The following is a 14,960-nucleotide window of genomic DNA, read 5'->3' on the forward strand; positions in this document are numbered from 1 at the left end:
TGCCTGCTCATGTCCAGCTTCTCCTCCATCAGCACCCCCAAGTCCCTTTCCTCACGGCTGCTTTCTAACACCTCATCCCCCAGTCTGTATTTATACCGAGGATTGTTTCTTCCCAGGTGCAGAATCCTGCACTTGCTTTTGTTGAACCTCATGAGGTTCATCTGGGCCCACCTCTCCAGCCTGTCCAGGTCCCTCTGAATGACATCCCGTCCCTCTGGTGTATCGACAACACCACACAGCTTGGTGTCATCTGCAAACTTGCTGATGGTGCTCTCAATCCCTCTGTCTATGTCTTTGATAAAAATGTTAAACGGTACTGGTCCCAGCACGGACCCTTGAGGGACACCACTAGTCACTGCTCTCCATCTGGACTTAAAGCCATTGAGTACCACCCTCTGGGTAAAATTACTGAAGAGAAAGCTGGTTCTGTTTTACCTCAAACTGTGACACCCGTGATGTCACAAAGGGGGACACGTCCCCCCTGCCCTACTATGAAACGGGGATGCAGGCGCTGGGCACCGCAGTCTGGTGTCATCTGGGAAGACTGCCACCTCCACCTCCACCCCAGCATCGCTGTTGGGGGTCCCAGAACATCCCTGGGGACCCGGAAGGTCACCGGGAAGCCACATCAGAAGCCTGTGCGGGTGACTTGGAGCACAGTGGTCATACCGGAACCAGTGCCAATGGAGTACGCCGACTTCCTGACTCAGTTGGCCTTGGCCTTGATGCTTGTGGTGGTGCTCAGCATGTGCTCTTCCATCCTGTCGGCTACGTGGCTCTGGGTAGGTGGCTACTGCAGCACACCATGGCATGGGGTGGTGTGAGGGGCTGTGGCAAGGGGGCCAAGATCTCCTCCTGTCTCACCCAGCTCTGGGAAGTCCTGAAGAGCCAGTGGAAGAAGGTGCAGCATGGGATGAGGTTGGCGAGAGCCCAGTTGGAGGAGCAGAGTGGTGAGTGGCCCCACCACCCAGCAAATGGCCAGAACTCCATGGCAGCCCTGAGCCGCGGCTGTGCCGGGGGCTGCCAGCCGCTCACTCAGTCCCCTCCATCCACAGCTTCTCCACCAGGGGACGGAGGAGGGGGGAACTCTGGGTCAACTCCAGAGATGCAGTGAGTGTGGGGGATCCCCCAGGTCCTGCCCCAGACCCTCACCCCATCCCTGCCCCTGCCTGCGCTGGGCAGCCCTGCTGAGGAGAGGGTCCCGCCGGTATCCAGGGTGCAGCGGGGTCTCTTCTCTCTTCTCCTCTGCAGGGACATTGCGGAGTTGTCGAGCAGGGAGGGCCCATCCCCGTGTGCCCCACAGGCCTCCATGGACTCCCTGTCCTCCTCCATCAGCCCCCGAGCTCTGGCCACGGGCAAGGGGGAGCTGATGCTGGAGCTCCTCCATGCTCTCCAGGCCCAACAGGAGGTGACCAAGCGGTGCTGTGGGATGCTGCAAGCAAAGCTGGCCCAGCGGCAAGGGGCAATGGGGACCCATGGTGGGACCCCCCCCAGGGAGCCCTCCCATCCCCTGGACAGGATGGAGGCATGGGAGCAGCCGGGGGCCAGAGTGAAGCCCCCGCGCCTTGGAGCAGAGGACGTGGACGAGGCTGAAGATGGGGAGCTGGGGAGGAGCAGCAGTGTGGGACCAGGCAGGAGGAACCCCATGGAGCTGGAGAGCAGGGACAGGGTGCAGAACCCCATGGATGTACAGCCACCCCTCAGCAGCCCCCCAGCCATGGCCACAGACAAGGGGGAGCAATTCATACAGCTGGTGTACGCCCTCCAGGCCTTGAAGATGAAGAAGGGGCAGGCAGGAAGAAGCAGCTCCATGGGGCTGGAAAGGAGCAGCCCCATAGAGCTGTACGGGTGGGAAGGGGAGCAGAGCCCCACAGATGAGGAGTCACCCCCTAGCAACCCTCCAGCCATGGACACAGATGCTCTCCAGGCCATCCCAGAGGAGATGGAGCAGCTCTGGGAGCCCAAGGACAGGGAGCGTGGCCGGGCGTCCCTGGGGATGTGCCCAGTAGGACAATGGCTGTGTCAGGGCTGTGCCCGGCTCTGGGGCTACCTGAGGGGCTGCTGGAGAAACTGCTGCTGGCCCCAAGGAGTCCACTTCAGCAAGCCCCCGTGGTGGCAGCGCTGGTTCTAGAATGGCATCGGGTTCTCCTAATGCTGAGCCAGAGATGGAAGGACCCCATGCAAGGGAGAGAAGTTTCCCTGGGCACTGAGAGGAGGAACAACCTCAGCATCATCTTGTAGCCATCCTGAGATCAGGGGCCCGAGATCAGGGGCCACCTTTGGGCAGCACAGCTGGCTGAGGGATGGACCCGAAGCTGGGCTGAAGTGCCCCATTCCCCAACCTCCCCTCCTGTGTCTTTGCTGAACATCTCCTCTCTCTTTGGGGCGTGCAGGCCTCAACTCTGTGCTCCTTCCATTTTATATGGGCCCAGAAGGAGAATGGAGCCTCTGGCAGAGAGCATCTGGAGAGACATCGGTGTGGGGCTGGAGGAGGTGCTGAGCAGGGCCCTCTCAACAAATTACCAGAAAAAGGCAAGCGACATCTTTCTCCCCCATCCAATAAAGGATGGAGACAAACTGTAGCCCTCCTTTTGTTGTTAATGTTTTCATAGAAACATTTTCAATTGTCTCTTACTGCATTGGCCAAATTGAGTTCCATCTGGGCTTTGGCCCTGCTCATATTTTGCTGGCATAACCTCACAGCATCCTTGTAGGCCTCCTGAGTTGTCTGCCCCTTCTTCCAAAGGCCAGAAACTCCTTTATTTTCCCCTGAGTTCCACCCAAAGTTCTCTATTCAGCCAGGTTGGTCCTCTTCCCCGCCGGCCCATCTTTCGGCACACGGGGACGTCCAGCTCCTGCGCCTTTAGGATTTCCTTCCATAGTCGACGTCCTCACCAGCTGTGTCAGGAAGGTCTGGGTGGTTGGACTGGATGCCCATCGCTGCCTTGTTGGCCTTCTCCTTGGTTCTTACCCATCGACACTCAACCATCATCACCATCGTCAACCTCCAGAAGGTCAAAACTCTCCCTGACGTACGGGACTACCTGTACGTAGTCTCTCCTTCCTGGCCTGTCACTTCTGAAGGTGTACAGCCATCCCTGGCAGCTCCCCAGTCGTGGCAGTCATCCCACCATGTTTCTGCAATGACATCAGAGTTTTCCAGCTGCACAACAGCTTCCAGCTCCTCTGGTTTGCTGCCCCTAATGCCTGCACTGGTGTAGATGTACTTCACTTGGGCTTCTGATCCTGCCACCTTCCTGGGGAGAGAAGCCCTGATCCCTCTGTGACTCTTTTCAGGCTCTCCCGTGGTTTCCAGCACATCAACAACTCTTGTGCCTTTGCTGCCACATGGATCTCCATCCCCTACCCCTGCTGAGATGGCAGAGGAGCGTCCATTGCTGCTCTGCTGGGCTTGGCTTTTGACCCTGCTGCTTTCAGCATCACCGGTGTCCCCAGTGTGGACCCCACTCCCTGTGGCCTGTCAGTCGAAAGCCCCTTCACCAAGTTGGCCAGCAAAGTGGGCAAAGGTTCCTCTGCCTTTTCTGGCTGCGTGGGTCCCATCTCAGCCAGCCATCATGTCTCCTCATCATGGAGGCAACAAAGAACCAGGTGGCTGCTCGCTCACTCCCCCTGAGACAAGACACATGGCCGGCACCTGGCTTCCAGGCTGTGGCCACTATTTCTCCCTGCCACAGGGGCCACCAAACAAGCCTGCTTTCCCTTCTCAGGGTCTCCACCTTGGCCCAAACGACTTGACCCAAGACTGTTCCCTCTTTGCCTTCACCCACCTCCAGCTGTGGTGACATCACAAATGGTACCTCTTTGCTCCATGGCAACAGCTGGACTTTGTGGAATGGAGGGGTCAGAGGCGGAGAACACAAATCCCAAGGTTGGGAGGGAGACCACAAGAGCTGGAGAAGAGAGCAGGGAGCTGAATCCTTACCCAACCCAACCCTGAGAGTGGAACTAGTAACTTCTGCCATTGTGGTGGTTGACTTCCATGTTTTATCAGCACCCACTCAGTCTTCTGACCCACCAGCCTCCTCTCTGCCCACTGCAGCACAATGACCCACAGCTTGCTTCCTCTAGGTTTGGCTCAACACCCCAAAGAGAAGGGAAAAAGTGTCCTCCCAGTGGAAGACGAGAGCGAACCTGAGCAGAGCCCCTGGGCTCACCTCCCTGATGTCTGTCTGAGGCGTGTCTTCCACTGGTCAGACAACAGGGACAGATCTCACGCCACCCGGGTCTGTAGAAAATGGAACTGGGCCATGCACTCGGGGTCCCTCTGGAGAAGCAGAACCATCACGTTCTACGGCCGACCCTCAAGGGAGGACACGTTGGAGTTGCAAAGCGCTCTGTGGTATGTCAGGAAATTTGGCCAGTATCTGGAGCACCTTGAGATCAAGTTACGGAATCCATGCAACATGGACTTTTCCCAAAAATTTCAAGTGACAATGAGAGGTCTTTTTTCACACCTCAGTAGGCATAACCATAGCCGTGCCCATGTCCACATCCACCCACGAACGGGCAGATGGCTCTGCTCCAAGGCACTGGGACTTCACCCTGGTCCCTGTGGAAGTGTGTGCTCCCCCCACTTTTCCCCCTCTTCCCCTCTCCCCACCCGGCTCCTGCTCAGGCCATGGTCATCACAGCAATCATAGAATCACAGAATCACATGGGGTTGGAAGGGACCTCTGGAGATCACCCAGTTCACTCCCCCTGCCAGAGCAGGTCCACCCACAGCAGGTTGGACAAGAACTTGTCCAGGCGGGTTTTGAACGTCTCCAGAGGAGACTCCACCACCTCTCTGGGCAGCCTCTTCCAGGGCTCTGCAACCCTCACAGCAAAGAAGTTCCTCCTCATGTTTAGGTGGAACTTCTTCTGTTCAAGTTTGTGCCCGTTTCCTCTTGTCCTGTCCCTGGGCACCACTGGAAAAAGACTGGCCCCATCCTCCTGACACCCTCCCTTTAATTATTTATAGGCATTGATTAGATCCCCCCTCAGTCTCCTCCAGACTAAAAAGACCCAAGTCCCTCAGCCTTTCCTTGTTAAGAGAGATGCTCCAGGCCTCTCATCATCTTTGTAGCCCTCTGCTGTACCCTTTCCAGCAGTTCCCTGTCCTTCTGGAACTGGGGAGCCCAGAACTGGTCCCAGTGCTCCAGCTGTGGCCTCCCCAGGGCAGAGCAGAGGGGGAGGATGACCTCTCTCGACCTGCTGGTTACACTTTTCCTGATGCCCCCCAGGAGACCATTGGCCTTCTTGGCCACCAGGGCACATTGGTGGCTCATGGTCATCCTGTTGTCCACCAGAACTCCTAGGTCTTTCTCCTCAGAGCTGCTCTCCAGCAGATCACCCCCAACCTGTCCTGGTGCAGGGGGTTATTTCTCCCCAGATGCAGCACCTTACACATCACAACTTATCACAACATCAGTTGCGATAACTTGCACCTGGACTTTGGGGGATGGCTGGCAACACAGCCAAAATGCTGTCTGGAGTGGGGACCTAGATCTTTTGTTCCCATGAGAATATGACTATAGGTCAATTATCTCACTCTATAAATACCAGACAGCCCAAGAGCCCTTTGAGCTCTCCTGTATGGCAGTGGCTGCACGCCCCAGGATCTCCCCTTGAGTGGGGACGCTCACTTAAGGTTCTCCTCCTCAAGGTTGAGAGATTCCTTGCCACAACAGATTCTTGGTAAGTGACTAATAGCCTGCTAAACTTTGAAATCTTAGCTAAGTGATATAAAGGATTGAATGTGCATATATAATCCTTTAGACATAAACCGTTGACCAAGTCTGGGACCAGGATTGGGTCCAGCCGCACCCAGACTCTGCTCTGGGAAGGAATTTAGAAAGCCAGGGGGTCCTTTCTGAACCTCGTGACTCAATGGGAGGGTTTCCGTGACAGCTTGTCCGACCCTGTCCTCTATGCAGTAAATGACCAAGTGTACCTTGGCATCAAATCTCGTGAAATACTGTTGCATTTACTACTGATTTTGTTAAATCTCTGTTTCACCCTAATAAATGTTTCACTACTTCTCTCTTATGAGTGAAGTTGATCCCTCTGCCCGCAAAAGCAGCCCCCTGTTCCCCGCATGGCTACAGCCCCCTCATGTTCCCCCAAGATTTCTCGGGGCCCTTGGGCAAACCCTGGTTACCCACCTGCCGGGAGGGAGCCAAAATCCCTGGAATCTGTGATGCCCGCAGTGGGGTTTGCAGAGCTCTCCTTTGATGGACAAACCCTCCCACTGCTCAAAGCCCCGACGTTTCACCCCCAGACCCGTCCCGGAGGGTTCTCTGCTGCCACTTCTCGCCCTGGGATGGAGGAGCTTCCCTGCAGCCGCTGCCCCGTCTGGGTCTAACCCTGTCCCGGGGTGAGCCGGGCACCCTCGGGGAAGGGCTTGTGTCTCAGCGGTGGCCGGCGCGATGGTCACAGCCCTCGTGGTCTGTCCCACTGCCCCGGGAGCCCCCTCCTTCTGTGCCTGGAAGATGCTGGACCTTCTCAGAAAGGGCTGGGGTTGTGCAAGGGGGATGGTTCACTGTGGTAAGATAGGGATAAGAGTGTCTTCACCATCAGGTGATAAAATGCAGATAAGAGTATCTCCACAAACTTAACTGAAGTTAACTGAAATTGCCGGAGGGAGATAACTGACAAATAGGGGAAATAACCAAACCTGCAAAAGTCAGACAATTAAAAAACCGCAAAAGTTACACTTTTTAGTAATAGTCAGATTGAGAAGTGTGTACCTTCCAAGTCCCTCAGGGGAAAGGAAGAGGGGTACATGCGGCCGGGGAATTAGGATAAAGTGGAGGCTGCGTCCTCCGGCAAATGGAGAGACCCCCCAGGGGAATGCCCCACTGGACTCTCCCTTTATTCCAATAAAGTCTTTAGAATCATAGAATCATAGAATTGTCTGGGTTGGAAGGGACCTTTAAGATCATGGAGTCCAACCATCAACCTAACTCTGATCAAACCCATCACTAAACTGTGTCTCTAAGCATTAGGTCAACCCATCTTCTGAATCCCTCCAGGGATGGTGCCTCAACCACTTCCCTGGGCAGCCCATTCCAACGTGCAATAACCCTTTTCGTGTAAATATTTTTCCTAATATCCAACCTGAACCTCCCCTGGGTCAACTTGAGGCCGTTTCCTTTTGTCCCATGGCCTGTTCCTTGGGAGAAGAGACCGATCCCCCCTGGCTACACCCTCCTTTCAGGGAGTTGGAGAGAGCGAGAAGGTCTCCCCTCAGCCTCCTTTTCTCCAGGCTGAACGTCCCCAGCTCCCTCAGAAGTTCTCCAGACCCTTCTCCTTATGCTCCAGACCCCTCACCAACTCCGTTGCCCTTCTCTGGACACTCTCCAGCCCCTCAAGGTCTTTTTTGTGGTGAGGGGCCCAAAACTGGACACAGCCCTCAAAGTGGGGCCTCACCAGAGCCCAGTCCAGGGGGATGATCACCTCCCGAGTCCTACTCACCACGCTGTTCCTGACACAGGCCAGGATGCTCTTGGCCTTCTTGGCCACCTGGGCACACTGCTGGCTCATGTTCAGCCAACAGTCCACCAACACCCCCAGGTCCTTTTCTGTGGGGGAGCTCCAGCCACTCCGCCGCCAGGCTGGAGCATCCATGGGCTTGGTGTGACCCAAGTGCAGGACCCGGCCCTTGGCCTTGTTGAACCTCATCCCATTGGCCTCAGCCCATCCACCCAGCCTGTCCAGATCCCCCTGCAGAGTCTTTCTACCCCCCAGAAGGTCGACACTCCTACCCAACTTGGTGTCATCTGCAAACTGAGTGAGGGTGTACTCGATCCCCTCGTCCAGGTCATTGATGAAGATGTTAAAGAGACCCGACCCCCTTTGCAGGACTCCTCTGTCTCCTTTGTGAACATCGACCACCAGCAATGGGATTTTCTGCACAGGATGATGCCTCGTGGGGGCCATTCCAGGGCTCGGGGTTTCCGGACGGGGGGGGGTCTGGGGGAGGATGGTCAGTCCCCACCTCGAGGGATGCTGGGGGGAACCGTCCTTGGCTCAGGGAATGCTGGGGTGGGGGGGGCAAGTGTTGGGGGCATGGCTGGGTGAGGGAGTGCTGGTGGGGGATGCTGGGGTGGATTCTGGGAGGGGAGATGCTGGGGGGAACCATCCCAGGCTCGGGGGGTGTATCCATCCTGGTGTGTCCGGTGCTGAGCCCCAATTCTCCCCACAGGGACCCCCGGCCCCCCTGCCCAGCTCCTCCTGCCCCTGCTCTGCTGGGCCTTGACCTCCCCCTGCACGGGTAAGTGGGGGCTGTTGGGGTTGGGGTTTGGGGGGGAAAAGGGCCAGCTCCAAGCTCCATGTAACCCCACAAGGGGCCTGTGCAAGGGGATGGGGATGAGCCGTGTCCCCATCCTGTCTTCAGGACCCTGCCCTCCTGCCAACTCCAGAGCTGTGGGGTCTCAGGGGGCAGCTATTCCCCCCCCCCCCCCCATCACCCCATTCTACTCCCCCAGCTGCCATGGCCCTGCAACCCCCCAGCATCACTGACCTGCAGATGCCGTCAGAACACCCGCATCCGGGTGAGTGACCCCTCAGGGCCATGGCAGCGGTGGCCTGGGAATCGGGGGGGGGTTACAGTGAGACCCCCATCTGGGGGGTAGCACAGGGTGGGTCATAGAATCATAGAATAGTTAGAGTTGGAAGGGACCGTAAAGACTATCGAGTTCCAACCCCCCTGCGACATCCAGACCAGGTTGCTCCAAGCCCCCTCCAACCTGGCCTTGAACCCCTCCAGGGATGGGGCAGCCACAGCTTCTCTGGGCAACCTGGGCCAGGCTCTCACCACCCTCACAGCAAAGAATTTCTTTCTAGTATCTAATCTAAATCTCCCTTCTTTCAGTTTAAAAACATTACCCCTCGTCCTATTGATGTTCTCCCTGACAAAGAGTCCCTCTCCGGCTCTCCTGGAAGCTCCCTTCAGATATTGGAAGGCTGCTATGAGGTCTCCCCGGAGCCTTCTCTTCTCCAGGCTGAACAACCCCAGCTCTCTCAGCCTGTCTTCACAGGGGAGGTGCTCCATCCCTCTGATCATCTTCGTGGCCCTCCGCTGGACCCGTTCTAACAGGTCCATGTCCTTCTTGTGTTGAGGACTCCAAAGCTGGACACAGTATTCCAGGTGGGGTCTCACGAGCGCAGAGTAGAGGGGTAGAGTCACCTCCCGTGACCTGCTGGCCACGCTTCTCTTGATGCAGCCCAGGATGGGGTTGGCTTTCTGGGCTGCCAGTGCACGTTGCCGGCTCATGTTGAGCTTCTCATCCACCAACACCCTCAAGTCCTTTTCCTCAGGGCTGCTCTCCAGCCATTCTCCGCCCAACCTGTATTTGTGCCTGGGATTGCCACATCCCAGGTGCAGGACCCTGCACTTGGCCTGGTTGAACTTCATGCGATTTGCACGAGCACATCTCTCAAGCCTGTCCAGGTCTCTCTGGATGGCATCCCTTCCCTCCAGCGTGTCGACCGCGCCACCGAGCTTGGTGTCGTCATTCCATTCATTCCATCCCTTTGAAAACAACCCCAAAAAGAGCAATTCCCAGCCAGGTGTTCCCCCGGGACAGGGGATAACCCGCTCCTGGGACACTCTCCAGGGACACTCACTCAAAGGGACACAGGAAGGGAAATGGCACCGCTCTGTGCCCCGGCTGCCCCCCAAGACCCCCGGGGAAGGGACATAGAAAAGGGGGGGGGGGGGCTTACAAAAGGGTCACCCGAGGCGCAAAGAGTCCACAGCTCCGGGTGCCGGGGCAGCCGAGTGTCACCCCCGTCCCCTCTTCCAGCAAAGGGACCCCAAAACTGACCCTGCTGCCCCACGTCCCCTCCTGGCCACCAGCAAAGCCCCTCAGCCCCCTCCCCATCGCCCCCCCAGAAGGAGATGATGGAGAAGAGCCCCCCAGCCCGGAGCTGGGCACATGGCGGTGAGGGACCTGAGGGGGGGGCAAAGGGGGACAAGCGTCTCTTCCTCTGCCATAGAAAGTTTTAAATACGCTCTTTAAAATCATTGCTTTTTAAAAAAAAGACCCCCGCCCCCCCTCCCCGACTCTCCCAGCCCGAGCGGGAGGGGGGGGTCCCAGGGCAGAGTCCTCCCTCGGCCCTCGACGCCGCGGTCCTTGGAAGGGGGGGGGTCGAGGTCCTGGTGAGGGAGGTGACGGAGAAAAGCCAGCGTGTCCCCCGGGGGTGTCCCCTGCCCTGGGAATGGGGCAGGGGGGTGTCGGGGGGGGGCGCCTCCTCTCCTGGCTCCGCGGCTTCCCCAGCGCCGGGCCCTTACTCCAGCCCCAGGATGTAGTTGATGCCCTGGACCAGTCCGATGATCACCGGCTGCCAGGCCACCAGGTACCGCAGCCAGTCCAGCAGCTGCCCGTACATGACGTGGGGCCTCTCCCAGCTGGGCAAGAAGGGGTTAAAGAAAGGTCTGGGGTGCAGGAAGGTGCCCCCCCAGGGAGGTTTGGGGGGGGGGGACCCAGGCTTCACCATCCCCTGGGACGGACACGACCTGCCTCGGGGCTGGGGCACCCTCGTTCCAAAACCTGGGGCTGGAGTCACCTCCTGCAGCGGTGTGGGGAGGGGGACGGGGGGCAACATGGGGGGCTGAGCCCTCCCACCGCTGGGCAGGAGCCACGGGGGTCAGCCACGAAGGGCTCCATGACATTCTCGCCTCGGTGAAGCCCACCCTGTCCCAGCTCCTCCCCGCCCTGTGCCCCCTGCTCCGTGCCAGGCCCCGTGCCCAGCTCGGGGACAGGTTTTGCAGGGTCCCTGTCACCGCTGCGGGATGGAAGCCCAATGCCAAGGGTGCCACCAGCAGCTCCTGGGCACGGGCCCCCAGCCCCACCTGCCCTCTCCTCCACTGCAGGGCGCCGGGAGGAGAAAGGATACGGGTTACTGAACATCCTCTTGAGATCCACCTTCTCTTTGCAGTAGGGACACGTCTGCTTCTTCCCGACGATGCACCAGCCCCGGATGCAGAACTCGTGAAACCTGGGGAGCGGCACGTTAAGGGGAACCCGCCTGGGGCTGGAGGAGGAGGAAGAAGTGGGGACACACACACGAACGGAGGAAACCATGGAGGTTAAACCAAGTAGCCCCCACGTTGCACAACCCCAGCCCTTCCCTAGAAGGTCTTGTCCCTTTCCAGGAACAGAAGAAGGGGCTCCTGGGGCGGTGGGATGGACCACGAGGGCTGTGACCATCGCGCCGACCACCGCTGAGATATAAACCCTTCCCTGAGGGTGCCTGGCTCACCCCGGGGCAGGGTTAGACCCAGACGGGGCAGCGGCTGCAGGGAAGCTCCTCCATCCCAGGGCGAGAAGTGGCAGCAGAGAACCCTCCAGGACAGGTCTGGGGGTGCAACGTCGGGGCTTTGAGCATCAGGAGGGTTTGTCCATCCCAGGAGAGCTCTGCAAACCCCACTGCGGGTGTCACACACGGTTCCTGGGGAATTCACAGCAGATTCCAGGGATTTTGGCTCCCTCCCGGCAGGTGGGTAACCAGGGTTTGCCCAAGGGCCCCGAGAAATCCTGGGGGAACATGAGGGGGCTGCAGCCGTATGAGGAGCAGGGTGCTGCCCCCACCATACCCCGAGTGTGAGTCCTCCAAGCAGTGCCTGGGGAGCGGGGAGGGATGGATGCCCCCACTGCCAGCGCTGCTAACGTCTCCATATCACAACCTTCCCCGTCCTCAGAGCAGAGGGGCTCCAGCCATTGGAGTATCTCCATGGGCTTCTAATGCACCCTTTCCAACAGGTCCATGTCCATGGAGCATCTGGTGCTGGGATTGGTGCTGCTGGCCGGGACCCTGGCCACCAGCAACCCCCTGCAGGACCTGGGGCCCATCAAGAAGATCAGGCTGGACATGGCCCCCAACTCCTTCGATGACCAGTACCAGGGCTGCAGCCACAAAATGGATAAGGAGCTGGGGAAGCTCCACCACATGGAGCTCAAAAAAAACAGCGTCTATGCCAAGTACTGGAACATAGCCAAGGCCGAATGGCAGAAGAAGGGTGGTCATGTCCCCAAGCTGCCGGGGATGCGGGCAGAGCATGTAGTGGCCCTCAAGGCGTACACCCATAATGGAACCCTGTACCAGACCTTCAACGCAGCCGTGCGTGAGGCCGGGCGCTCCCGCAATCAATATCTGTACAAATTTCACTTCAAGACGCTGCATTTCCTCCTGACCCAGGCCTTGAAAATCCTGCGGAATGCCCAGCCAATGTGCTACAATGTCTATCGGGGCAACCGAAACATCCACTTCACGGCCAAGCCCCATGATCTCGTCCGCTTCGGCCAATTTGCTTCCACCTCCCTCTTGAAGCAGAAAGCTGCACAGTTCGGCCTGGACACCTTCTTCTCAGTGTACACCTGCTATGGCTTCCCCATCAAGTCCTTTTCCTTCTTTCCTAACTCGAATGAGGTCCTCGTCCCACCCTACGAGAGATTCGAGGTCATCAACATCATGAAGCAGGGGAAGACTACCCACATCCAGCTCCGTGCCAAGGGCACATACAGCAAATACAACTGCGAATGGGTGAAAGGTGACATCCCCTGTGATGGTCCCTCCATTCCCCCGTGATGGTCCCTCCATCCTCTGGGTTGGTCCCTCTATCCCCCAAAATGGTCCCTCCATCCCCTGGGTTGGTCTTTCCATTTCCCTGTCATGGTCCCACCATCCCCTGGGTTGGTCCCTCCATCCCCCGGAATGGTCCCTCCATTCCCTGCATCTGTTGGTCTCTTTTGCAGGGAAGCGATGCCAGGACCAGCCGTGCGACTTCAATGCAGGTGAGCCTGGAGCCCCTGCTGCCAATGGGGAGTGTGACCCCCAGCTGGGGCCCCCCCGGCTGACACTCATCTCCCCCAATCTCTGACCTCCCCAGGCAGGACCATCATCGGGGACCTCCCAGCTCCTCTGGGGGCTCCTCTTGGCAGCAACGGCAGTGGAAGCTACGGGGGGAGCTTGAGCCCCAATGCCACCGATGCCACCGCACCACGGAGAGGGGTCCGGGATGGAAGTCACCAGCGTCACAGGGATGGCGGAACTGGAGGAGAGAGCATTTGGGGCTGGGGGCATGGGGATAGCCCTGCTGCAGCCCCCATGCCCAGCTGAAGCCCTGCCACAGTGCCACCCATCCTGGGATGAGCCCCCAGCTCCAGGAACACCATCAGGGACCTTTGGCAGAGCTGCAGATGGGGCTTTTGGATGCAGCTGAGGGTGGGGTGACCCACCCAGGGATGGAGGTGGCCGTGGGTTTGTGGGGGGGGTTGCAGTAGGGCTGGTTTTGGAGGTGCCCCCCACAGCAGCTCCTCTGCTATCTCTCCCCTGGCTCCCAGAGGAATAAAGACTCGCTGTGCAACGGGGGTGTCTCCAGTGGTTCCCTGCAGCTCCCTGGGCTGGGGGCAGCTCTTGGGGGCCTGCAGCTCCTTCCCCAGACCCCCACTCCTCCCACATCCAGTGCATCCTACAGAGTGATGCCTGCATCCCAGATCCCGCTCAAAGGGTCCGGGGTAGGGGGTGTGTCTCCTGCCGGGGTCTGGTCCCCTGCCTCTCCCGTGGCCGCCCCTGGGAGTCACAGCCCCCCCAGAATTCAAGGGAGAAAGGAGGGGGCTGACACCAGCCACCTCAGCCCCAGTTCTCAAGAGCAGGATCCTGCCAGGACAAGGTGGGGTGGGGGGGCTGCCTCATGGAGCAGCACGTGGGGCTCAGCAGAGCTGTGCCGGGGGACAGTGCCAGGTCTCTCAGCCTTTCCTCAGCAGAGAGATACTCCAGTCCCTCAGCATCCTCGCAGCCTCTGCTGGACTCTCTCCAGCAGTTCCCTGTCCTTCTGGAAATGGGGGGACCCAGAACTGGTCTCAGCTGTGGCCTCCCCAGGGCAGAGCAGAGGGGCAGGATGACCTCCCTCCACCTGCTGGCCATGCTCTTCTTGATGACTCTCAGGAGACCATTGGCCTTCTTGGCCACCAGGGCATGTTGGTGGCTTGTGGGTCCTCTCCAGTCTGTCCTGGTCCATGGGGTTGTTCCTCCCCTGGGGCAAGACCCTGCACTTGCCCTCCTTGGATTTCATCTCTCCCTCCATCCTTGCCCCACGGCTGCCCCCTGCACCCACGGGCAGCCCCGTCCCCAGGACACGGGTGACACTGGGCAGCCTTGATGCGCTTTAATAAACCCTGGGCTCCCACATTTGGCTGTGGGCAGGTCCCGGGGCCGGCCCAGCCATCGCCTCGGCTCGGGGCACTGGGAGCCCCAGGCAGAGCGGGGCCGGCAGACGAGGGGCCGTGCGGACCCCCCGGCGGGGCACGCAGACAGCCCTCCACGGAGGTGTCCCGTCCCCAGGCAGCGGTGCAGGGGACCCGCACCACGGGGCGCTCACCCATCACCAGTTGCTCCCCACTCTCAGCCCAGTCCCCAGCTCTCGGTCGGGGTCGGTGCCGGGGCCGGTGCCGGGAGCAGCCACTGCAGGTCCCTGGTGGCCACGCCGAGGGGGCTGAGGAGCACGCAGGTGAAGTTGGTGTGAAGGTGCTGGGAGCCAAAGGAGTCCAAGTGCAGGTCGCGGCACAGGGTCACCCCCGAGCCCCGCGGCTCCTCTCTGCGCACCCAGAGGGGACACACCAGCACTTGCCCCCCCCCAGCTCCACAACACTCCCCCCCAGGCTGGGGGACATGCTGTGAGCCCCAGAGCCCCCGACCCCGTACTCACAGCACCATCCCCTCGTGCACGGCCCCGTCCGGGTACAGCTTCTCCAGGAAGGAGCCGTTCCCCAGCCAGTAGAGCAGCGTGAGCTCGGGGAGGACGCTCACCGCCTCGCACGAGACCCTCACCTTCTCACCTGGAGGGGACACGGGACTCAGAGGGGCTGCGAGGGTCCCTGCTGCCCCCCCCGGCCAGCCTGCCACAGGAACAGCCAACCCCCCCCCCCGAAAAGGGTGACATCCCCCACCTCACC

The 14,960-nt window shown here is 59.4% G+C and overlaps 1 protein-coding gene across 1 annotated transcript; it reads left to right on the plus strand.

The window, feature by feature from the left end:
- The first annotated feature begins 11,778 nt into the window (after positions 1–11,778).
- Positions 11,779–12,979, plus strand: LOC141466468 (erythroblast NAD(P)(+)--arginine ADP-ribosyltransferase-like). The gene is made up of 3 exons (XM_074150410.1): positions 11,779–12,556; positions 12,762–12,800; positions 12,900–12,979. Exons 1-3 carry the CDS (start codon positions 11,779–11,781, stop codon positions 12,977–12,979), a joined length of 897 nt encoding a protein of 298 aa, XP_074006511.1.
- The last annotated feature ends 1,981 nt before the right edge of the window (positions 12,980–14,960 follow it).

Source organism: Numenius arquata, chromosome 1 (assembly GCF_964106895.1).
Source record: "Numenius arquata chromosome 1, bNumArq3.hap1.1, whole genome shotgun sequence".
Lineage (NCBI taxonomy): Eukaryota > Metazoa > Chordata > Aves > Charadriiformes > Scolopacidae > Numenius > Numenius arquata.